The sequence below is a fragment of the Panthera onca genome (genome assembly GCF_046562875.1).
Source record: "Panthera onca isolate mPanOnc1 chromosome E1 unlocalized genomic scaffold, mPanOnc1 haplotype 2 h2.Chr16_ul_4, whole genome shotgun sequence".
NCBI classification, from domain to species: Eukaryota; Metazoa; Chordata; class Mammalia; order Carnivora; family Felidae; genus Panthera; species Panthera onca.
The window spans coordinates 1,176,317-1,201,704 of record NW_027675818.1 but is presented as its reverse complement, the minus strand read 5'-3'; the positions used below and the strand labels follow the sequence as shown (position 1 = coordinate 1,201,704).

Below are 25,388 nucleotides of genomic sequence, written 5' to 3'. Positions count from 1 at the left end.
TTTTGGATCCATGAAGAAAGAATGAACCATTCAATAAAAGATTTTAAAGTAACTGGATCTTTATGCAAGGGAAAAAAGTTAGATCCCCTACCTCGACCGTACCAAAACACCAGACAGATTCCATACAGATTAAAAATAAATAAATCACAACAAATATTATAAGAGTACAGAAGAAAATATCAGAGACTATTTTTATACCATGAGGCGAAAAGGCCTTGTTAACGAGGCCCATGTCCCATAAGCCATGAGGCAGATATGGTGACGGACTGTCCACACCTCCTGTTCATCGTAGTCCTTGCCCCCTTGATCCCCTGGATTGTTTGTCCTCTTCCTGTTGATTTATAAAACTCTCTTCATATGAAATATATTAATCCTTTCAAGGGCTTTCACTGAATTTCAATGTTTCAAATATTTGTCAGTGTTTTTATCGTGAAGGAGACGGAACAGTGGGATAGGAGCACAGGCTGGCTGCAGGCACAGCTGGGTTCTGCTTTGGATTTTGCCACAGTGGCCTTAAGCTGATCCCCTTCTATGTAGGAAAGAAGGATGGTGATATCATCCTCACAGGACTGTGGGGATTAAATCAGATGTCTGGTTTATTCCAAGCAGAAATCAGACAAGACGATCAAATCTATCAAATGTTTCTGCATGTGGTATCAGGTCACAAAGCTTTTTCTCACCACAAGATTATAAAAGTATTGATTCTATTTTCTTCTAGTACTTTGATGGGTTCTTGTTTCTCTTTTTTTACATGTACTGAAATATGTTTTTTTAAGGTGAGAAATAGGGATCTGTTGTTATTTTCCTCCCAAATAATTAAGCAGTTGTTCTATTACCATTTATTTATTTTCTTCCACTGATTTGAATACTAAAAGGTAACATTTCAATGTTTATTTATTTATTTTTGAGAGCGACAGAGAGAGAGAGTAAGAGTGAGAGAGGGGCAAAGAGAGAGAGACACACACACAGAATCCAGAGCAGGCTCCAGGTTCTGAGCTGTCAGCACAGAGCCCAACACAGGGCTCGAACTCCTGAACCATGAAATTATGACCTGAGCCAAAGTAGGACGCTTAACCAACTGAGCCACCCAGGCGCCTCTAAAAGGTAACATTTTAAAAGTCCTCGTCACCCACGGATCTGTCTATTGCTGGACTCTGTAGGCTACTTCACATAAATATTACGTTGCATTATTCCTCATTGTGAAATTGACACAATGCCTCATCTCTTCCTTTGAACATCATTATTGTCCACTACAGGAAAAAAACTGCATGGTCTCTGACCTCAAAAAGTGTATCATCTAAGTAGGGAGAGGAAATAATGAAACCACATAAAAAAATATAAACACAAGGTTAAACCACATAGGAATTTAAAACAGCAATAGGAGTTTATAGAACTTCCCAAAAGCAAAAGGCTGCAGGCCACCTCAAGATGCAGAGTACTGACTGGACAATGGCCAATGATTTCTCTTCCCAGAGGTCATGGTAAGTTGACCCCATGCTAGTTCCTAGGCTCTTAGGCTGAGAAATCAGACTCTGATCTCATCAAGAGAGAACACACTTCTTTCTGCATGGAGGCAATATCACCTTACCAATGTCACAGGATTGATCAAAATCAGAATGTCAGGTCATGACTTGACAATAAGGAAAACATCCATTCCACAGATAGGGCATCTGTGTCCACATGATTGGGCATCACCTCCTGTGGAGACAGGCCTCTGTGGCACACTGAAGTATAATCAGAAGGCTATTTGGTGAGAAGAGAAGTGGAAGAAAAGTAATTAGCTGAATCCAGTGTTTCATGGAAAGGACGGAGGTAGCTAGATCCATCCATCTGCCCCGCGGGCACAGCCCGGCTGGTGGGCCTGACTCTCATCTGCTGCCTGAGGTGCCATCTCTACTCTTAGGCAAGGCTAGGTGGGCACTGCCCATGTTGGTCTCTTCCTCACCATTTCTATGCTTTTACTACTGACCAACCCTCCAGAAGACAGACATGTTTCTCCTTAGCAGTTAATACATCCAGTCAGGTTTTACTCAAATCTGATAGACCAGGAAGCCTTACATATCTCTGCTCTGATCCATGACCTTGATATTTCTCTCTTGAGGAGCTGCCTTTTAACAAACTGTTTAGCATATTTTTGTTATCAGGGGAGGGGAATGCGTCACTGTAGACCCTAAGAAATGGTGACAATCTCACAGAAGGACTAGGTCCAGGAGTATTACAGTATTCGGGGAAGGCTTTGTGAAGAAAGATGAACTCGAGTTGGCTTTTGAAGGCTCACGGGACTTCCACCAGCAGAGTGAAATAAAGGAATTTCAAGTGGGCAAAGTCACCAACAAAAGTAGGAATGGGCATGGTCTGACTAGGGGATGGTGAGGGGCTGTTTTGGCTGAAATGGAGGGTTGCCATGACAGATGGCAATATATATATATCTATATATAGATAGATAGATAGATAGATAGATAGATATAGATATAGATATATAATAAGCATATGTATATTTGAATAAATATATTGAATATATATTCAATTCATACATAATTGAATAAAAGGTAAACAGGCAAGCTCCAGGAATAGGCAACTGTAATTATGACACGCTCTGAGTAGCCTGATGCAGGATTTTAGCTGCAGGGTTTTAACTGAACCTGTTTACACAATGCCTTGCGAAGTGGGGGAGAGAGCTGTAGGCACATCTAATTAATCAACAAGATGACACTTTTATCTCTAAGCCATGCCCTTTCTTCCAAGATGACTGATAGCTCCATGAAGGTGAAGACTATTTCTCTCTCATCATTTTAGCCAACGAGGAAAGAAATCAGTGGTAGTAGGAGGATGACTGGTGAGTGCATCGAATCGACATCATTTTTTTGAGTTGAAGAAATTTTACTATCATGTCAACTGTGGCCTTCTTAGACCTAATGTCTCAGAACAAGCTAATGGCTTGTTATCTTGGTTACAATCCACAGATGTCTCCCGGCAGTGGGGTTCCTTTTAAAATCCCTGGAATATACTTTGCAATAAAAGGACAAAGCATATCTCAGTCCTCCAGACTGAAGAGGGATATCAAGTCGTGATAGGTGGGAAAGTGGCTTTGATTTTCAGTTTGTGGGTTCTGAATCTATTATAAAGAAGGAATATAGTCTGGGAATCTGAACTAATTGTTGTCCTTACCTCAATGAGACAGAACACTATGATCAAAATCATCACTACTACAGTCACAGATATTGCCAAGATGAGTTTGTTGTTATAGCCATAGCCTGGAACTTCTTTTGTGAGCTAAAAAAAAGGGAAAGAACAATTTTTTTAGAAAACAGAGATAGGATGAAAGTTAACTATTCTTTAACGACTCTAAAACCCCATTCTTTCCGATGAATCGCTTATAGGTTCTTAAGGAATATACCAAATCTAATGTGATATGTAATCTTAATCATTAGCATTTTCTTCAAGACTTGATGTATCTTGTATGTTAGGTCCTCTTTTTGTCTCCTCTGGGAACAGCGGCACTGTTTCCTAAATGAGCAAAGTGGCAGATCACTGCCTTAGCCAAAATTATGTGGCCAAGACAAGACCCGGACTAGGAGCCCCTGGTCCTTGTGCTTGGGTCCATGTCCTAAACCACCTAAATGTCGAGACCCCACATTTGGGGATTTATCCTCACCTCCCTTGACTCCTGCCCTCTCTGTTCACTCTGGACTTCTGTGCTCTCATTGATATAATTCTCATTTTTCCATTGGTCCGTATCCCACTCTGCCTTGGACACCTTTACTTCTTGCTGCTCGCTGAGAAGCTTCATCAGGAGGCCTGTTCTGGAGATGAGCTTGGCACAGGCCAGCTGCACCTGGGTCTCAGAGCAGTCCATTTTCAAAGTCCGGATAACATGAGAAATGAGCCTTCTCACGTCATTGCTGGGGATGAGGGACTGTAGCTGCTGGTTTAACTGAATTTCAAACAGATCACCTGGGGACGAGAGCTTTGACACAGTGAAGCCTGTGGCTTTTGGGGGCAAGCCAGTGCCCGCATTGTGGTATTCCCGTTGTGTATCATTGGTTTGTTTAATGGTCGGCATAGAGTTGTCTGCAGTAACAGTAGAATTAGCAGTGGAAAGATTCTTACGGTCTGTGAATTCAGGGAGGGTTTGTTCTGGCACAGTAGTGTTTCCTGTAGAAATATTTTCTTCAGAAACATTTTGGGCAGTAGTGTTCTCTACAGTAGTGTTTTCTCTGTAAGTTCCTGAAGGAGCAAATAATTCTGGAAAAGGATTTTTCTGAGGACTCAGTTCTCCCGGAGATGAAAAATCCTCTCGTGAAGGGGAATTTATGAGGCTCCTGACTGCAGAGGATGGAGGCCTCTTTGCAAGCAGCTGTCTATTACTGAGTGAACTTTCCTTTCTGGACTTTCGATTCAGTTTGGCCTTGGGTGTTCTGTGGACCACACGGGAGCGACTTTTATGAAAGCGGTGTGTCTTTCTGGGGAGTGAGGCTGGTCTGAAAGGCTTCATATTTCTAACTCTAGCATTTGCATCTTCTAAAACAAAAATGGTGTACGTTAAGTCTTTTGATTCTTTTTTCACGTCAGGTGGGGATTTTGGAGCGGGGGTGGCAGAAGGCCTGCCCAAAGAGTATTGCTTCAGGAAAGAAGAGACCGCTGCCTTGTGCTCATCTACGAACGAAGGCTCTGTATTGAAGGAGCTTCCCACTAATTTGCTGGGCCTGTGCGCCACGGGAAGCTCCCCTGGGGATGGTCTCCTGAGCCTTCTTTCCTTGGGAGCGGGGGTGGCAGAAGGCCTGTCCAAAAAGTATTGCTTCATGAGAGAAGAGACCGCTGCCTTGTGCTCATCTATGAACGAAGGCTCTGTATTGAAGGAGCTTCCCACTGATTTGCTGGGCCTGTGCGCCACGGGAAGCTCCCCCGGGGATGGTGTCCTGAGCCTTCTTTCCTTGGCCATGTTCTCCACAGATGGCTGGGCGCTCTGTTTCCTCTGGATGTTCTGACGTCTCAGTTCTTTTAAGTGCCTTTTCCGTATGCCCTTTGGGCCCTTGATGACCTTGTTCACTCTCAGGAACTTTTTCCCCACACTCTCAACCTCGTCTAGGCTCTTCTCCTGCGGTTGGGCAGTTTCCAATTTCTTTGGAAAGATTTGACGTTTAAACTTGGGACCTAAAAGGCTGGAATGTATAAGCATGGCCATTTTTTCTTTCTTTTTCACGTCATCAATTTTTTCCTGAATTTCTGCATCTACCAAATTTTCCAGAAAGTAGAGTTTTCTCAGTTTATTCTTGTAAGTTGAATTGTTGGATCCAGGTTTAAGAGAAGGGTCCCCTGTGTCGTTCATCGAGTGACCCACGGGCTTGTCTCCCTCTTGCACATTTGAAAACAGAAGTTTAATGAACGGTAACAGCGTCGATTCTACGTCTTCTAGATTGCCCTCCGAGAAATAAGGCAATATGTAATTCAGTGCACTAATGACATCACTTTCGTCATTGAAGTCTAGCTGCTCGTTCATAAAGGCTGACAAACTGACACGATCTATGTCTGAGGACGCCTTCTCTGGCTCAATAGTCAGCTCCGTGCTGGCGCTCTTCTTTCGAGCTGTCAATACCTTCATGAATGATCCCTCTGCCTTCCTTAGGTATACTTCCTGATCTGTCGAAGAAGAAGAAGAGATGAGTTCTGATAATGGAAGACTGACAGCACAGCTCTTTGTCAATGCACAGTCATACGTCCCAGTCAAGCAAATTAAGAATCAGCAAATACTCGAGCGCCATTTAGAGAGGAGACGAACTCAAACTTGGACCCACGATTGGCAACAACAAAAGGACAAAAAGATGTGTTTTGAAAAAGTAGCTATTTCCTCAGAACATTCCACAGTGTGAATAAGTATATTTAGAGTTATTCCATTGGTCCCTAAGGGCCGATTGCCCAGGCCTCAAGAAAAGCCAAGGCCGGAAGATACTCGGCTAAACTGTGTGCAGCTCTAGTGCGACTCCTGGCATTCACATACCCCACCCTGTCCTGCTTCGGGGGCAGAGGGAGCGCGAGTCTTCCTCCTTCTACGTCTTCAGTGGGCTTGAGTTCTTGCTACCATCACATATGCACGGGACAACACCCGTCACCAGCAGGCCCTCATCTGGACACGCCCTCTCCGCCCACCCACCAATTCCTTCGCTTGGTCCCTGCTCCCATATATCGCACCTCCCGTAACATAAGCTCTAGACAGAAAAAACTAAACACAAGACCCGCTAAGTCCACCCTGGTTCTTTGCTTAAATTTGGGCAGAGATGTGGGGTATAGGTTAAGAGATTTTCCAGCTATGAGAGAGATGCCACTGTGGGGCATTCAAAAAAATCAACGGAATGATACTTGAGGTTTTAAAATGCAGAAGGGATAAAGAAACTTTGGTCAAATGCCTACTTTGCTTTCATTTCCTTTCATTTCCAGATTTCTAGCTTTACTGAGGGAACCATCCAGAGCTTCCAACTACATGAAGGTCAAGCGTACAGCTTGTGTACACTGAACAGCACTGTGCAGCTGGGTTTTTCCAGAAGAATTAAAAGTATTTTTAGTGGTGCTGGTGAGAATCGGAGGAGGAGGTGATAAAGGTCACGAGAGAGGAGGAGCAGCGGGCTGGCGGAGCGCCCAAAACGGGAGAGGAGACTCGAGTGCTAGGCTAAGGCACCTCTGATCTCATTTTTCCTCGCCTGTCAAAGGAGATAAAAAAAAAAAATGCCTATTCTGCCCACCTCTAAGGGAGAAGGGAGTAAGATAATTGGTAAAACATTGTTTTGGAAAACAAGCAACACCACTTATAGAAGTAGCAAAGTGTAATTTATGCTGTGCCCTAGACCATTGACAGGGACCCATATTCAAGCTATCCAGGTGCAAAAGCACATTTTGGAAGTCACCAAGTTAGTGCCAATAAAACCTAAGAACAGAAAAATACCTAAAAGCACCTGTGTTTTGGATAGAAAAGCTTAAGATTCAGAACAAGAGTTGGACAGCCCAAGAATAGAAGAGCCCTCTCATCTGTTAGAACGGTTGGGTAGCAGCTTCTGGTTAGGGCACAGAAACACAGAGGCTCCAAATAAAACTTTTTCAGAAATCAGCATCACTTGTACTCTTACACACTTATAAAAACAACAAAATAAACAAAAAGGTATCTCCACCTGTCCTATAAGACAAAGGGCACCTGAGACCTAACGCACGTAAAATCAGCTTATAAGCTGTGATGCACTATGTGAACAGGTTTTCATTTGGGGGTGGGTAGTTGACTTAATAATGTAACTGAGAATCTGACTTTTAACAAAGGAATAGTTCTTAGAAATTTAGGGATCTGAACTCTGAATGAGTAAAAATAATGCAATGACATCATTAGTTTAAAAATTTACCATTGTTAGGGTGCCTGGGTGGCCCAGTCAGTTAAGCATCCGACTTTGGCTCAGGTCATGATATCACAGTTCAGCCCCGCATGGGGCTTGCTGCTGTCAGTGTAGAGCCTGCTTCGGATTCTCTGTCCCCCTCACTCACTCTCTGCCCCCTCCCAGCTCACGCACGTGCATGCTCTCTCTCTCAAAAATGAATAAACATTAAAAAAAATTATCATTGTTGATTAAAAATAAAAGTTAAACCACAAATAAAATAAAAATTTACAAATTTATCATCAGGCAATTAGGACTTACCACAACGTGTGCCATTTGTCAGACATGCACTGTCACAATGTAGCTTGACTGTCTTACAGACAACCTCAATAGTATTTTTAAATTGGCAGAGACAGCAGGCCATACGGCTAGGTAAAATCCTATAAATGGAAACACAGACAATTAAATTAGTGGTAAAGGAGTTACTCGAGCAGGTAGAAGAGGCGGGCCAAAGTCATCACAGGGCTGTGCAAAAAGGAATTCTTGAGGCACATGGCCTGGATGGTTGGGTAGGGACCAGTTGGCCAACTGCTGCTCTTGAATATTATAAATACACAGATAGAAGGACAGAGGTGCCCAACGGAAAGGTAAGGATGACATGGGGTATGGTACCCTTAGAATGAGATAGAGATTAGAACTGGGTGACACTGATCAGTAGTTTAATACACAGGTAACTCCTTCCAAGCCAAAAGTCTCACTTCGGGTTGAGAGCACACAGAAAGAGGGTAGACTTCTAAGAGTTTGAATAAATCTGAAATATGGCCCATACTGAGGATAAAAAGCAATCAACTTTGGCTCAGGTCATAATCTCGTGGTTCATGGGTTTGAGCCCCACATCAGGCTCTGTGCTGAGAGCTCGGAGTCTGGAACCTGCTTCAGATTTAACTTCCTCTCTCTCTACCCCTTCCCTGATCACTCTCTGTGTCTTAAAAATAAACAAATGTTAAATTTTTTTTTTAAAAAAGCAATCAATCAAAAACTAATCCATAATCTACACAAATGCTACAATTAGCAGACAAGGGCATTTAAAAAAGTTATTATAACAGTATTTCATATATGGAAAAAACCCCATGCCTCTCCTTAACTCAATGAATTGTGCAACAACTTCAAGTGGCCTAATATATGTATACTTAGAGTCCACGAAGGAGAGGAGATATAAAAAAAATTTGAAAAACTAATAGCCCCCACATTTCCAAATAAGTAAACCCTATAAACTCACAAATCCAGCAAGGTCAATGAAATCTGAGCACAACATGGATTAAACTACATGTTTAGTTTAATCCATTAAACACGGATAAAACTACACCACGGCACATGATAATCAAACTGGTCAAAGCCAGCGATAAAGAGCAAATCTTAAAAGCAGCCAAAGGAACAAAACCACACATGACACACAGAGCAACAAAGATATAACAATGACAACATATTTCTTGTTGGAAATAATGTAAGCCAGAACTCGGTGGGGCAACATCTTTCAAGCAGTGAAAAGGAGAGGGGGACCAAATAGCTATCAAGCTAGAATTCTATACCCAAATCTTTCAAAAATAAAAGCAAGACAGACTATCTGAGACATACAAGAGCTGGAAGAATTCATCATTAGCAGGCTTACACTGTAGAAATGCCAAAGGAAGTATTTTTTTAAATGTTTATTTGAGAGACAGAGAGAGAGGGCACGTGCAGTATGCGTGTGCAAGGGGGAAAGAGCACTGAGGAGACAGAGAATCCCAAGCAAAGCCCAACGCGGGACTTGAGCTCACAAACTGTGAGATTATGACCTGAGCCAAAATCAAGAGTTGGATGCTTAACTGACTGAGCCACCCAGGTGCCCCTAAAGAAAGTATTTTTAAGCAGAAGGAAAAGGATAGCAGACGGAAATGTGGATCCACACAAAGGAATGAAGAACATTAGAACTGGTAACTATATAGGTTATGATTTCACTTCACTATATGTATGTATATCATTTCACTATATGATTTCACTTATATGTAGAATCTCAGAAAAAAACAAACAAACAAGGGGTGCCTGGATGGGCTAAGTCGATGAAGCATCCTACTCTTGATTTCGGCTCAGGATCTCAGGGTCGTGAGATCGAGCCCTGTGTCAGGCTCCACACTCAGCATGGATTAGATTAAGATTCTCTTAAGATTCTCTCTCTCTCTCTCTCTCTCTCTCTCTCTCTCTCTCTCTCCTCTGCCCCTCTCCCCAACTTGTACACTCTGACTCTAAAATTAAAAAAAAAATACACCAAAAACCATAAGATACCTAGGAATAAACCTAATCAAAGAGGTAAAAGATCTGTATGCTGAAAACAATGGAACGCTTATGAAAATAAATTGAAGAAGACAGAAAGAAATGGAAAAACATCCCATGCTCAAGGATTGGAAGAACAAATATTGTTAAAATGTCTATACTACTCAAAGCAAACTACACATTCAATTCAATCCCTATCAAACACCAGTATTTTTCACAGAGCGAGAACAAACAATTCTAAAAGTTGTATGGAACAAGAAAAGACCCCGAATTATAATGTTGGGAAAAAACAAACAAACAAAGCTGGAGGCATCATGATTCTGGACTTCAAACTGTATTACAAAGCTGGAATCATCAAGACAGTGTGGTACTGCACAAAAACAGACACATAGATCAATAGAATAGAATAGAGAACCGAGAAATGGAGCCACAAATATATGGTCAACTAATCTTCGATAAAGCAGAATATCCAGTGGAAAAAAGATAGTCTTCGCAATAAATGGTGTTGGGAAAACTGGACCGTAACGTGCAGAAGAATGAAACTAAACCACTTTTTTACACCATACACAAAAATAAATTCAAAATGGATGAAAGACCTAAATGTGAGACGGGAAACCATCAAAATCCTAGAGGAGAACACAGGCAGAAACCTCTTTGATCTCAGCTAAAGCAACTTCTTACTAGAGACATGTCTCCAGAGGCAAGGGAAACAAAAGTACAAATGAACTACTGAGGAGTGCCTGGGTGGCTTAGCGGGTTGAATGCCTGACTCTTGGTGTTGGCTCAGGTCGTGATCTCAGGGTCGTGGATTGAATCCCGCATCAGGATTCTCTCTCCACTTGAGATTCTCTCTCTCCCTCTCTCTCTGCTCCCCCCCATGCATACATGTATGTGTGTGTCCATGTTCTTAATTAATTAATTAATTAATAGGGGCACCTGGGTGGCTCAGTTGGTTAAGTATCTCACTTGGCTCAGATCATGATCTTACAGTTCGTGAGTCTGAGCCCCGTGTCAGGCTCTGTGCTGACAGCTTGGAGCCTGGAGCCTGCTTCAGATTCTGTGTCTCCCTCTCTCTCTCTGCCCCTCCCCTGCTTGCACTCTGTCTCTCTCTCTCAAAAATAAACATAAACAAACAAACAAACAACATTTTTTTTAATGAATTATTGGGACCTCATCAAGATAAAAACCTTCTGGGGCACCTGGGTGTCTCAGTCGGTTAAGCTTCTGACTTCAGCTCAGGTCATAATCTCACGGTTTGTGAGCTCGAGTTCCGCATCGACTCTCTGTTGACAGTGCGGAGCCTGCTCAGATCCTCTGTCTCCCTCACTCTCTGCCCCTACCCCACTCTTGTGCTCTCTCTCTCAAAAATAAACATCCATGAAAAAAAGATAAAAAGCTGTACAGCAAAGGAAACAATCAACAAAATTAAAAGGCAACTGATGAAATGGGAGAACATATTTGCAAATGACATAATCTGATAAAGGGCTAGTATCCAAAATATATAAAGGACTCAACACCCAAAAAATCAAATACATAATCCAGTTAAGAAAAGGGCAGAAGACATGAATAGACAGTTTTTCAAAGAAGACATCCGGAAGGCTAACAGACACATGAAAAGATGCTCAATATCACTCATCATCAAGGAAATACAAATCAAAATCACAATGAGATACCACCTCACATGTGTCAGAATGGCTAAAATTAATAACTCAGGAAACAACAGATGTGGAGAAAGGGGAACCCTTCTGCGCTGCTGGTGGGAATGCAAACTGCTGTAGCCACTCTGGAAAACAGTATGGAGGTTTTTAAAAAGTTAAAAATAGAACTACCCTACAACCCAGCAATTGTACTACTAGGCATTTAACCAAAGGATACAAAAATGCTGATTTGAAGGGGCATGTGCACCCAATGTTTATAGCAGCACTATCAACAATAGCCAAAGTATGGAAAGAGCCCAAATGTCCATTGATGGATGAATGGATGAAAGATGTGGTATATATATACAATGGAGTATTACTTGGCAATCAAAAAGAATGAAATCTTGCCGTTTGCAACTACATGGATGGAACTGGAGGGTATTACGCTAAGTGAAATTAGTCAGTGAAAGACAAAAATCCTATCACTTCACTCATATGATGACTTTAAGAGACAAAACAGATGAACATAGGGAAGGGAAACAAAAATAATGTAAGAACAGGGAGGGGGACAAAACAGAAGAGCCTCATAAATATGGAAAACAAACTGAGGGTTACTGGAGGGGTTGTGGGAGGGGGGATGGGCTAAATGGGTAAGGGGCACTAAGGACTCTACTCCTGAAATCATTGTTGCACTATATGCTAACTAATTTGGATGCAAATTTTAAAAAATAAAAAATAAAACAAGGTAAAAAATAAACAAAAAATAAACAAAAAACCAAATGAATGAATAAACAACAACAACAAAGAGAAAACACTTGTAAATACGGAGAACAAACTGGGGATATGGACAAAATGAGTGAAAAGGGTTAAGAGGTACCAACTTGCAGTTATAAAATAAATAAGTCACCAGATGAAAAGTACAGCATAGGGAATATAGTCAATAATACTGTAATATACTTATTGTGGTGAGCATTTCATAATGTATATAATTGATCACTGTGTTGTGAGCATTTCATAATGTATATAAAAGATCACTGTGTTGTACACCTGAAACTAATTTAATATTACATGATCTATATATACTTCAATAAAAGAGATAATTGAGGGGCACCCAGGTGGCTCAGTCAGTTAAGCATCTGACTTCAGCTCAGGTCATGATCTCATAGTCTGTGATTTCAGGCCCCACATCAGGCTCTGTGTCTACAGCTCAGAGCCTGGAGCCTGCTTCAGATTCTGTGTCTCCCTCTCTCTCTGCCCCTCCCCCACTTGCACTCTGTCTCTCTCAAAAATACAAAAATAAAAAAAGATAACTGACTATTTAAACAAAAAAAATAATATGGTGTGCTAAAAGTAAAATGTATGAAAACAATAGCACAAAGGTCAGGAGGGGAACAATGGAAGTACACTATTTATTGTAAGGTTCTTATACTATTCATGAAATCATATAATATCATTTGAAGATAGACTGTGATAAGTTAAACATGAACACTACAAACCATTAAACAGCTACTAAAATAACAAAACCTGAGTTGTAACTATTTATCCCCCCACCAAAAAATAATAAAACGTACTAAATCAACCCAAGAGCAGGAAGAAGAAGAAAAAGAAAAAGAAAAGAAACAAAGAACAGATGGGATACATAGAAAAGAGTAGACAGTAGCTTTAAATGTAAGCATATAAATAATTACATTAAATATAAATGGTATAATCACCTAATTAAAAGATAGAGTTGTCATACTGGATAAAAAAGCAAAAGCCAACTATATGCTGTCTATAAGATTCATCTTCAATACAAAGATATAAGTAGGTTAAAAATATGGAAGAAATTATGCTTTGCTAACACTAATCAAACGAAACCTTGAGTGGCTATATTTACTATAGGACAAAGTCAATTTCAAAGCAAAGATATTACCAGGGATAAATGAGGTTATTCCATTGTGATAGAAATGTCAACTATTAGAAAAGACATAACTTAAGAATTTATGTATCTGATAATAGAACTTCCAAATATATTAAGGAGAATAGGAAAGAGAGACACATAAGCACTCACTTATAGTTGGAGATTTCAATATCCCTCTCTCAATAATTGACAGAAAAAATATATAGAAAATGAGTAATGATACATCAGACTTGAAAAATACTACCAACCTACTTGACCTAGTTGACATTTATAGAATACTCCACACCAAATCAGCAGACTACATATTTTCTTTCAAGTGGACACATAATATTTATCAAAATAGGCCATATTCTCATCTATTACCAGAATTCATTGGCTATAAAACAAGCCTCAATAAATTTAAAAGGATTTCAGTCATCCAACATATTGTTCTGTGACCACAATGGAATTAAATAACAAATTAACAGATCTGTAAAATCTCCAAATATTTAGAAACTAACCAACACACTCCTAAGTAACCCTATTGGTCAAATAAGTCAAAATGGATATTAGAAACTATTTTGTACCAACTGAAACTGAAAACACAACATGTCAACATGTGGGATGTTGCTCATATAGTATTCATCTTCCCCAGTGTCCACTTTTAAGAAACTAGAAAAAGAAAAGGAAATTCATCACTGAGTAAGGAGAGAAAATGGAATGATAAAGATCAAAGCAGAAATTTTTGAAAAGGAAAACAAAAATAGAGAAGTCAGTGTAATGAAAAGGCACTTTTTAGAGAAGATAAGTAAAACTGATAAACTTCTGGCCAGATTTATCAAGAAAAGACAAGAGAAGACCAAATTATCAATATCAAAAATGAGAGGAATGACATCACTACAATTCTACAGATACTAAAAGGATAATAAGGGATTATTATAAAATACTTTATGTCAATAACTTCAAGATGAAATAGATTCCCTGAAAGACATGAACTACTCAAAAAAATAAAGTATGTAATTTAAGTAGCACTATTACAAAAATAAAATCTGTAGTTTAACACTTTCTCACAAAGAAAGCTTCAAGCCCACATGGCTTCACTGGTGAATTCTAGCAAACATTTAAGGAAAAAATAATGCCAATTCTGCACAAACAGTACTAGAGAATTGAAGAGAGGGGAATACTTCCCAACTCAATTTTAAGGCCAACATTCACCTTATGAAAAATAGATAAAGACATTAGAAGAAAGGATAGATAGAAGATCTCATATACTGCTGGCTGGAATGCAAAATGGTACATCCACTTTAGAAAACAGGTAAGCAGTTTCTTAAAAAGTTAAATATACACTCAGCATATGATGTAGCAATCCTGCCATTAGGTATTTTACCACCTGCCCCCCTCCCCCAATGAAAACATATGCTCACACGAAGACCTGCATGTAAGTGTTTTAAGCAAATTTATTCATAAAGGCCAAAAAGCTAGAAACAACTCAAATGCCCATTAACTGATGAATGCATAAACAAACTGGTATATCCTCACAACTGCAATACTACTCGGCAATAAAAAGGAAATGAACTACTGACATGTGCAAAAACATGGATGAGTCTCTGGGGTGCCTGGGTGGCTCAGTCACATAAGTGACCGACTTTGGCTCAGGCCATGATCTCATGTTCCGCAGGTTCATGTCCTGTATTGGGCTCTGCGCTGACAGAGCCTGGAGCCTGCTTCGGGTTCTGTGTCTCTCTCTCTCTCTCTCTGCCCCTCTCCTGCTTATGCTCTCTGTTTCTCAAAAATAAATAAACGTTAAAAAAGTTAAAAAAAAAAACATGGATGAATCTCAAAAGGATTATGCTGAAAGGATCCAATCACAGAAGACTGCATACTGTATGATTTCATTTATTTATTTTTTTTAATGTTCATTTATTTTTGAGAGAGAGAGAGAGATGGAGTGCAAGTGGGGAAGGGGTAGAGAGACAGGGAGACACAGAATCTGAAGCAGGCTCCAGGCTCTGAGCTGTCAGGACAGAGTCCGCTGCAGGGCTTGAACTCACAGACCGCGAGATCATGACCTGAGCTGAAGTCGGACGCTTAACTGCCTGAGCCACCCAGGTGCCCCTGGTATGATTTCATTTATAAGACACTGTGGAAAAGGCAAAACTATAGGGACAAAAATTAGGTTGGTGGTTGCCAGGGCTGGTGGTGAGAAAAGGGGATTGGCTGCAAAGGCACATAGGGGCCTTTTGGGGTGACAGAAATGTTCTACGTCTCAAATGTGGTGGTGGTTACATAACTACACGTTTGTCAAAACTCATCAAACTGTATGCTTAAAAAGAGTAAATTTTATACCTCAATAAATCTGACTTAAGAAAACAATAAAACAAATCTAAGTAAACAACTAAGTGAAAATACACATAAGAAAAATCAACTTACAGTGTTTCCAATTCAAGGGTCATCATGAGGAGGCTCTCAACTGTTGTAAGTGACACCTGTGTTGATCCCATGTCTCTGAAGGAGAAAGCCCAAACATGCATGATTTGAACCCAAGGATAAAAATTCTGTACCTAAAAAGATACTTAACAACATGTGATTACTTCAATTCTGGCTTCTTTGTCAAGTCAGCTCAAGAGTTTTCTTGCTATGGACAATAATTTCAGAAAGCTCCCAATGAAGACATTTTATGTGCATCATCAAATTAATCACCTTGGTGCTCAACAGTACAATCCTTTTTACTCTTATCCTCATTTTCATTCTCAGTTGCATCCACCTCTCTTGATTAGTCTTTTTTTCTTTTAATATACACCTTACTCCACTTTCCACTTTGAGATAAATGGTATTTCTACCTACATCTACAAGTCCCATGTCTGTTATGTGTTCTTCAATACTACTCCTTCCTCTGCAGGCTATCTTGCCCATATACGTTTTTTCTTTGCTAATAATGCTTATTTCAATAACCCAGTTAAAATTTAAATTACGACTTTTTAACCAAAACGCAAAATACTTAATCTTTTGATGACAACAAAAAAGATCAGAAATCATCTCATGAGCCATGAGATTGTTGCAATACTTACAAATATTTTAATGCTGGCAACTTAAAAAGATAGGAATCTTCAACAGTTGACAGAGGGTTACGACTGATAATTCTGAAAAATGCAATGGAATTAAAATTATCTGCATTTCCAGTAATGACTACCATGAAAGTTTATGTTCATTTTGGGTGTATGGAACTGGAAGGTGAAAACTAATCATTTTCTGCCTTTGCCTATAAATCACCCTTAGATTCTGTAAAGCACTCTTCCTTTGGGAACTACCCAGCTCTCTGGACGATAAAGTGGAGAACAGAAAGAGGAAAAAAAATTTTTTTTTTTTTTACGTGGACAGCAAAGCAAAGATATGCCAAAGAACTTTTTGGGCTGAAAATCCTAGAAGTGACTATGCTGGTAGGAAGCCCAGGCTCTGTAGGAAAGACTGTTTCTAGTGTCCTCTATAATTCTAGGTGCTTTTCCTTTATCTCTAGAAATGTAAAAAATTCCACAGTTTAAAACACCCGGTTAAAGACAAAAATAGGACCAATTTCTCAGTTTGGGGGCCAAAGACAAAGGGATTAATCTAAGAGGAAATGGTGAAAGCTATACCCCCACCATGTGTATTCTCCTATGACAGCCTTTGTTAGGTGGCATATGATCCCGTTTCCTTATCCATCTCCTGGACTGCCAGCTCCTTGAGGGCAGGGACCATGCTCTATTGTCATTTTTGTCCCTGTGCCTGACAGAGTGCTTGTTATTTACTAGTTACTTAGTGAAGGCTTGTTGAATAAATAACATTTTGTCACTGTTTGACACAAGTTTTTATTCCAAAATGCCGAGTAGATTTTCTTCTCAGTTCTTTACAGCAAAAATAAAGTGAAGGAAACAGGAAGAAAGAAAAGAAAATCTGCCTTTAAGTTGACTCTGCTCAAGAATCATCACTGTACTTTTGCAAAATTATAAGGATAATCATCACAACCAATACTATTGAGCTATAGGGCATCTGTGATCAGCATTTCACATTTAAACCTCACAATAACCTTATGTGATAGATACATCATTACCCCATTTTACAAGTGAGGAAACTGAAGTACAGAGAGGTTGTATAATTTGTCCCAGTTTGTCAAGCCAGTCAAGAAGCAGAGCTGGAATCTGAACTCAGTTCTGACTCCAAAGCCTGTATTTAACTTGTATGAAAAAAAAAGGGGGTTTAAAATAGCCGTTACCTTAAACTTAACTTTGAGAGCATTAAATATAGAAACACTTTGCTGAACTTCATCTCTCCATCTGGGAGAGCTTCTCTAAGAATTACATTTTCTATTTTTATTCCTTTCCTCTAATCATCTCCCATGATTAAGTATTTAATTAGCCTGTGATCATTGAGACTTTAGAGATTTCATTTTTTATTTTTGTATTCTATTTTTTGAGAGAGAGAGTACAAGAGTATGAGTGAAGGAGAGGCAGAGGAAGAGAGAGAGAGAGAATCCCAAGCAGGCTCCATGCCCAGTGCAGAGCCTGACATGGGGCTTGATCCCATGACCGCAAGATCATGACCTGAGCCGAAATCAAGAGTCAGGCAGTTAACTGAGCCACCCAGGTGCCCTGAGACTTTAGACATTTTAAAGCCCTGTTACAGGTGAATCAGTGAAAATGAGAAAGGAAGGACGTCTGAAAATTCATCCTTCCGTAAAAGCAACAACAACAACAAAAACTAGCAAAAATGGTCAAAATCAACTTTCTCAGAACTTTGGAAATTTTAACCAATGGGCTTGCAGCAACCCGGAGAGCATTTATTAAAGAAAAAATTACTAATTTCTATGAGAACAGTGAGCTCTGTTGTTTTAACTTGTCCTCAACCTCTGCTCTCCATCCTGATGGTAGCCTTAAAAATTGCCCACATCCCAGGGGAACAGAATGGAGCTGAAGTTCCTTAAAGCCTCATTCCCAAGGAACAAACTGTCATTGTTTTACCTGTCTAGTGGGGTCCCTAAAAAACTTCACTTGAAAGCCTTGCCCTTGACCTCACTGAGAACTGCACAGTGCTAAAATAGCCTCTTCCCAAGGGGCATTTTTTGAAAACAATTATAGATAAATGTTTTAATCTGGCAGCTATGTGAGGCAATTGATAACAAGACAAAAAATAGCCTAAACAAAAAGCCTAAAAGGAAAAAGCTGAGAAATGAGATGTCCATAGGGACTTTGAAATGCTCCAACATCTTCCTGGGTAACTAGAAGACCACAAGACATATTCCTGGGAATGTAGAAAAAAAACCTTAGCACTAATAAATGAGTTCAGCAAGGTTACAGGACACAAGATCAATATGTAAAAATTAGCTTTATTTCTATACATCAGCAATGACTATTCCAAAAATGAAATTAGGAAAACAATTCCATGTATAACAGTACTCAAAAGAACAAAATACTTAGGAAAACATTTAACCAAAGAAGTGCAAGAATCACACTAAAAACCACAAAACGTTGTTGAAAGAAATTAAAGAAGATTGAAATAAATGTAAAGATATGCCATGTTCACGGATCAGAAGACAATAGTGTTAAAATGGCACTATACCCCAAATTGAACTGTGGTTTCAGTATAATCCCTATCCAAACCCCAACTGACTTCTTTCCAAAAATTGGCAAGCTAATTCTAAAATCTGTATGTCAATTCAAGGGACCGAGAATAGCCAAAATGATCTTTTTAAAAAAAAAAAAAGTTTATCTATTCATTTTGAGAGACAGCGAGCATACACACCCGTGCAGAAGAGCAAACATGAGCGAGTGTGAGTGGGGAAAAGTGTGAGCAGGGGAGGGGCAGAGGGAGAAGGAGAGGGAGCATCCCAAGCAGGCTCCATGCTGTCAGTGCAGATTGCAACACAGGGTTCCATCTCACAAACCATGAGGTCATGACCTGAGCTGAAATCAAGAGCCGGCCACTTAACCAACTGAGCTACCCGGGTGCTCCAAAACGATTTTGACACAGAACAACAAAATGGGAAGACTCACATGCCCTGGTTTCAAAACCTACTTCAAAACTACAGTAATCACGGTGTGGTACTGGCAAAAGAACAGACATGTAAGTTGATGGTTAGGTGCTACCCGGGTGCTCCAAAACGATTTTGACACAGAACAACAAAATGGGAAGACTCACATGCCCTGGTTTCAAAACCTACTTCAAAACTACAGTAAGCACGGTGTGGTACTGGCAAAAGAACAGACATGTAAGTTGATGGAACAGAACTGACAGTCCAGGAACAAATCCTCACATTTATGGCCCACTGATTTTCAACAAGGGTGCCAACACCATTCAACGTGGGAAGACTAGTCTTTTCAAATGATGCTGGGACAACCGTATATCCCCATACCAAATAATGTAGTTGGATTCCTACACTTCACACCATATATAAATATTAACTCAAAATGAGTCAAAGACCTAAATGGAAGAGCTCAAGCTATAAAACTCTCAGGAGAGAAATCTTTATGACCTTGGATTTAGGCGCCAGTTTCTTAGACATGACACAAAAAGCACAACAAACCAAAGGAAAAATAGATAAACTGGACTTTATTTAAAAATAAAAAAACAACCCAAAACTATCATATGTCTGATACAAGTCTAGTATCCAGAACATCCAGAATATATAAAGAACTCTTAAAACTCAGTGAAAAGACAAATAATCAAATGTTTAAATGGGTAAAGGATTTGAAGAGACATTTCGCCAAAGAAAATACATGAATGGCCAATAAGCACATGAAAAGATGCTCAATGTCTTAGGTCATTAGGGAAATATAAATCAAAGCTACAATGAGATAGTACTCTACACTCACTAAGATGGCTATGATCGAACAGAGAGACAATGATAAGTGGTAGCAAGATTTGGGGAAACCAGAATCTTCATACATTGGTGGGAATGTAAAATGGTGTAGTCACTGTGGAAAACAGTTCGGCAGTTCCTCAAAAGGGTTAAATATAGAGTTACTACATGACCCAGCAATTCCACTCTTAGGTATGTACCCAAGAGAATTAAAAACATATGACCACACAAAAACTTGTACATGAATACTCATAGCAGCATTATTCACAATAGCCAAAAAGTCAAAATAATCCAAATGTCCAATAACTCACGAATGGATGAACAAAATGTGACTGGAGCACCTGGGTGGCTCAGTCGGTTAAGCATCTGACTTTGGCTCAGGTCGTCATCTCACAGTTCATGAGTTCGAGCTCTACATCAGGCTCTGTGGTTTTGGATCCTCTGTCCCCCTCTCTCTCTGCCCCTTCCCCGCTTGTGTGTGCTCTCTTTCAAAAATAAATAAACATTAAAAAAAGGAATGAAGTACTGAAACATGCTACAACCGGATAAATCTTGAAGCCAACAAGCCATGTGAAAGAAACTAGACACACATTTCTATGAAATGTCCAGAATAGGCAAATCCATAGGGGCAGAAGGTAAATTAGTTGTTGCCAGGGGCCTGGGAAGAGGGGAGAATGGGGAGTAAAGGCTGATGGGTATGGTATTTCTTTCGAGGGGGGCGATGACAATGTTCTGGATTAGCAGTGATTATTGTCTATCAAAGTATACCATTGGACTATATACTTTATAATGTTGCATATTCTATTATGCGGACTATATCTCAATTTGAAAAAAAAAAAAAAAAGAACCATGTTGTGATAAATAGAGAACCAGTTGCCAGAAGATCAAACACGTTAGTAGGTGGAGAAAAGGGGAGCGAAGACTCAAACTCTTCCACGCGGAGGTCAGAGGGAGTTAGCGGTGCGGCTGGGAGCCATGCATTTTTGTTCTTGCCTTGGAAACTCCCCTATTCTTCCTATTCCAGCCCCTTCTTCTACGTTTTTCAAGGCCCATTAACATGTCGGGTTTGTGTAACACTAGTTAATATCCAGTCAGACAATGTTATGAAGAGAAAGAACGTGAGTGTCACATGTCTGGTTAAACACAGTTCCTCAACCTTGAGGCTCCGAATGTCCTTTGGCTTTGAAAACATAAAAATGGCATTAATACCTACAAGCTTACTGGCGGGCTCTGTGCAAGTAACCTCTTCCACGTGTGTGTCTTCCCCTGCCCACTTCTCCCCCCCCCCCACCCCGCCCCCCTGGCTCCCTATTAAGAAAGACTATGAAGAATTATGCAGCCAAAACAATTTAGTAGTTTGTTATCCTTCCCCCCAACTATCTCAGTGCTCTACCCCCACTGTCCCCCCCTCTTTCCTGGTAGCTCACCCATGGCCTTATACCCATCGGCTCGGTGCTTCCTCTTACCCAGGCAGCCCTCCTGCTGAGATGAATGCCCTGTGTTTATCTGTAGTGAAAACAAAATACAGGCCACTCCAAGTTATCCTATCTCCTCCTGTCTTTAGTGCCGCCTTCTCTTCATGGAGCTATTGTGCCCGAGCCAAGGGGAGAATGAGAACTGACCCGACAGGTTACATCTGCTGGACCGACAGCAATTGTCTTTCCACAGACTGCGATACGCACGAACGGTGGACGCTGCACTAGACATCATCTCCATTTCCGTTCAATTCCCTCATTTTACAGATAAAACGTGTGCTGACTCAGTCTATTGGCTTTTGGATATTCGTGGGCTTATCTTTATGGGAGTAAAACATAACAACAGTTATCCTCAAAGACTGTCTCATAATCAAAGTTGAAGAAATACTGTTCTAGATATTTTTTTGTTTTTTAAAAACTCTATCTTATTTGAAGAGGAAAACTCAAGTATTTTTGCAAAAGCTTTCCGTTGCAGAGCAACGGGACAGACTAAAGGTAGCTCACAAAATAAGGGAACATTTCTTACGTGTTATTTTTTTTTTCTCCAAATTCTTCTACAGAGGTCCAGACAGATGGGCTACGTTTCCTTTCTATTAACTGAGGAGACAGAGAAGACTTGAGGACTGAAGCTTGTCACCACTGTCCTGAATGTACTGAAATCCTAACAGCTTTGGCTGAAAAAATGTCCAAAGCAGGCAGTGAAAATACATTTCAAATAGGACAGACTCCAAACTCTCTATGCTGGAATCCCAAGGCATGGAGGGAAAACTGGCTCCTTGGAGGAAAGCAGTTGAAGAAATAAGTAGAGTGATCTAGACCCTATTCCAGTATGTTTGAAGTACTTGGGGATAGAATAACCCCTTTCCTTTATTCATCTACATAGGTCCATGAGCCATGAGAACATGACTCCCCATGCGAAGCTCCTCAATACAAGACATCTAACGGCATCACATAGATCCTTTCTCAGGGGTTGGGTGGGGGGAGGGGCGAAGCCTAAAGAATCTGAAATGGTGAGCCCATGTTTTAATTCAAGTTCTGAGAACAGCCTTGAAGAGGAGTTTCTGGCAGTGAGGAACAGCCCAAGAAGCAAGGGCCCCGGAATCAGGCAGACCTAGGTCTGAATTCTGGCTGTCACTTCCTGGTGAAGGGACTTAAGTAACGAACGTCTCCGAGTCTTTTTAGCAGCATTTACCTCATAAGACAACTTGAAGATTAAAGGAAAGAGCATGTGCAAAGCACCTAGCATAAGGCTGGGCACAGAGTGGGTGCCTAGCAGTGACGATGTGATATTTGCACCAGGCGGTGAGCAGGAAGCCTGGGGATGCCCATAGGTGGCATGGCCAGGAGCTCCCGAAGCATAGGGAAAAGGAGCTCCCTGCTCGAAAGGTCCTATTCCAGTGAGAAGCTGACTCCAAGGGACGACGCCCAAAAGGCCGGTTGTCATTCAGGTCCTACCTAGTGCCAGGGAATGCGGAATTGTATTACTCGCGAAGCTTCTTAAGTGGTTCTGTCACTTATTGACAGTGTGAACCTAGGCAAGTCACCCGATGTCTCTGAGTTTCAACTTCCTCATCCCCGAAATGAGGATGATACTACCTGTATCACAAGAGTTGCTGGAAAAACGAAAATGAAGTGGCGTGTGAGGGGCCACGTCCGGAGCATTTCCCACGTGCCAGGCTCTATTCTAAGAGTTTAAGACACACTGTCTTACTTGCAGCACAAGCGAAAGGTCTTAGCGTAGTGCCGGAGCGCAGTAAATACCTAACAGAGGTAGGTATTAAAGAAATGATATGGGGCAGAGGAGCAACTACCATGCTTCCCAGAGAAAGAAGATGCCTTGGCATATACGTGGGAAGAATCAGAGGCAGCTGGGAGAAGAAAAGTAACAGTTGGGTATGACTATCGCAAAGCTTCTGAACTACCACACACGGAAAATAATAAAAGTTACCCTAAATCACCCCAAAAGGACAGCCCTGAGTTGTCATCTTCATCCTTAACGTTGATGCCTTTCTGAATCTGAGAAGAAGCTGCCAGGATTTCCAGTACATACCAAAAAGCGATGACAATATCCTGAAGTGTGTCAACTTGTGTGGGCACGCAGCCGTCTAAAAGGAAGCAGATGGTGGTTGACTGGGGGAGCGTTAGGGCGTCTCTGTGACTGCGGCTCGACTTTGCCTTCAGAGGGTGGCCACACCTACCTCAACGATATTCTCAACAATAATTCAAAAGGGGTAAGGCTTAGATTTTCCTTATTCTCCCTTAGAGCTTATGTTCTTGGCACAATACTGATGCGCCACAGACGAGCCAGCATGTGAATGTGCTCTATCCCGATAAGGTACAGCCTTTCTACATCGTAGAGTCCTTCGGCTTCTAAACTCATGGAGCTCGTACTGTTAGAAGCAATGAAGTGAATTTTTTAAAATAAGCCATCGGTCTGCACCTGTGTAGGTGAATGAAGGAGAAGCACTTTAAAGTCAGGAAAAAAAAAAGTATACTTAACATTTAGGATTATCAACCACTGTTGGTTTTCCATAATATATTTCATTCCTGATTTCATCTGAAAGAAATAGGATTATTACTACCATTCAAAAAGTGGTACCTTATTAATAAACTCTTGGCATGGCTTTGAGGTGGATTTCAGATTCAAAATAGACTTTACCACACCGCTAACGTGTTCACTCAGTGTTTATCAATAACTTAAGAGGCTTCATTCAAAAAACTTACTGAGATAGAATTACCTGAAACCCAGGGGTGTATCGAGGCCTTGTAGGGTCTGAACCTCATCTACTTTGGGAAATCCTGCCTCATCAAAACATGCAAAATTATGCGTACAGGAACTGCGAGGGTCCCTCCCAAGACTTTGGAAGGGGCCTATGTAAGTGAGAAGACCTGAAGTTTAAGCTTCAGTCAGTTCAAGATAAATCCACCTCAGCTGGGGCCCAAAAGGTTTACAAACTTATTTAATGCTGGAGAAAATATTGTTTCAACTTATAAACACCCCAGTAATTAAGTCACATAGGTAATAACGTGACTGAATTCACGGGATGGCATCTCCCTTGCGCATGCTCTCTTTCTCTCAGAATAAATAAATAAACGTTAAAAAGAAAAAAGAAAAGAAAAGTTTGGCCCCAAACAAGGAGCCCAACCTCCAATACACACTTACTGTACTGTGATAATTTTTTGGAAGTTAACTGTGAATTCGTTTTAGTAGTACAGCTCTATTCAAACCACATTGAAAGGGCGGGCCTACGCCGGCTGACTCCATCTTGTTCTGTGTCCTTCACCTTGACCACACCTCCTCCCCTTGAGTAACCCCCCCCCCCACCTGCCTAACAGCACTCTTCCCCAGGACCCTTCCCCAGCCAATCAGCTGAGGCCACAGCCATTACCTCACCAACTGCCCCTAGGCCCCCATAAAACCTTTGTCCTTTTGAAACTGGCTCTCTCTCCCCGGTATCTCACCTCTGCATCAGTGCAGGTAGGGGATTGAGCTCGAGCTAGCTCGAATAAAGGCTCTTTTGCTTTTACATCGGACTCGGCTCCCTGGCGGTATTTGGGGATCACGAATTCTGGGCATAACACACATGACATGAGTATTAATTTATTCTCAATACCAGCTAGCTCTGGTTCTTTAATTACCTTTTTCTGTCATGTAAGATTGATGAGGGAGCATGAAGCAAGTTGAGGGCAAGATACAAGTTAGCACATGCCCCTGCCCCAGGTGGGATATGTGTGATTCTGGCTGCTCGAGGACAAAGGAAAGGAAAGAAAACAAATGGTTAACTGATAAGAGATCTCAGTCGGGCAAGATAGGAGTTTCCATCAGTTTACAAATATCTTAGTAAATTACAAGAAAAAGGCAATCTTATCAATAGCCTAATCGCCAGAAACCTACAGAATCAG

At 40.8% G+C, this 25,388-nt stretch overlaps 1 protein-coding gene and 1 long non-coding RNA gene across 2 annotated transcripts in view; one reads left to right on the top strand and one right to left on the bottom strand.

Annotated features, from left to right (window-relative positions):
* Window positions 1-2,686: 2,686 nt before the first annotated feature.
* The window catches only part of LOC144615224 (uncharacterized), a 44,759-nt gene continuing 22,057 nt past the window's right edge, over window positions 2,687-25,388 (bottom strand). Inside the window, 7 exon segments of the mRNA XM_081794793.1 lie at window positions 2,687-3,273; window positions 3,656-4,723; window positions 4,895-5,095; window positions 5,363-5,640; window positions 7,674-7,792; window positions 15,609-15,683; window positions 16,247-16,318. Coding sequence (XP_081650919.1) covers window positions 2,989-3,273; window positions 3,656-4,723; window positions 4,895-5,095; window positions 5,363-5,640; window positions 7,674-7,792; window positions 15,609-15,683; window positions 16,247-16,318 — 2,098 coding nt within the window. The 3' untranslated portion in view covers window positions 2,687-2,988.
* Window positions 9,243-22,082, top strand: LOC145715150 (uncharacterized). The gene is made up of 2 exons (XR_014137175.1): window positions 9,243-9,325; window positions 22,046-22,082. It is a non-coding gene; the product is annotated as an uncharacterized LOC145715150 (long non-coding RNA).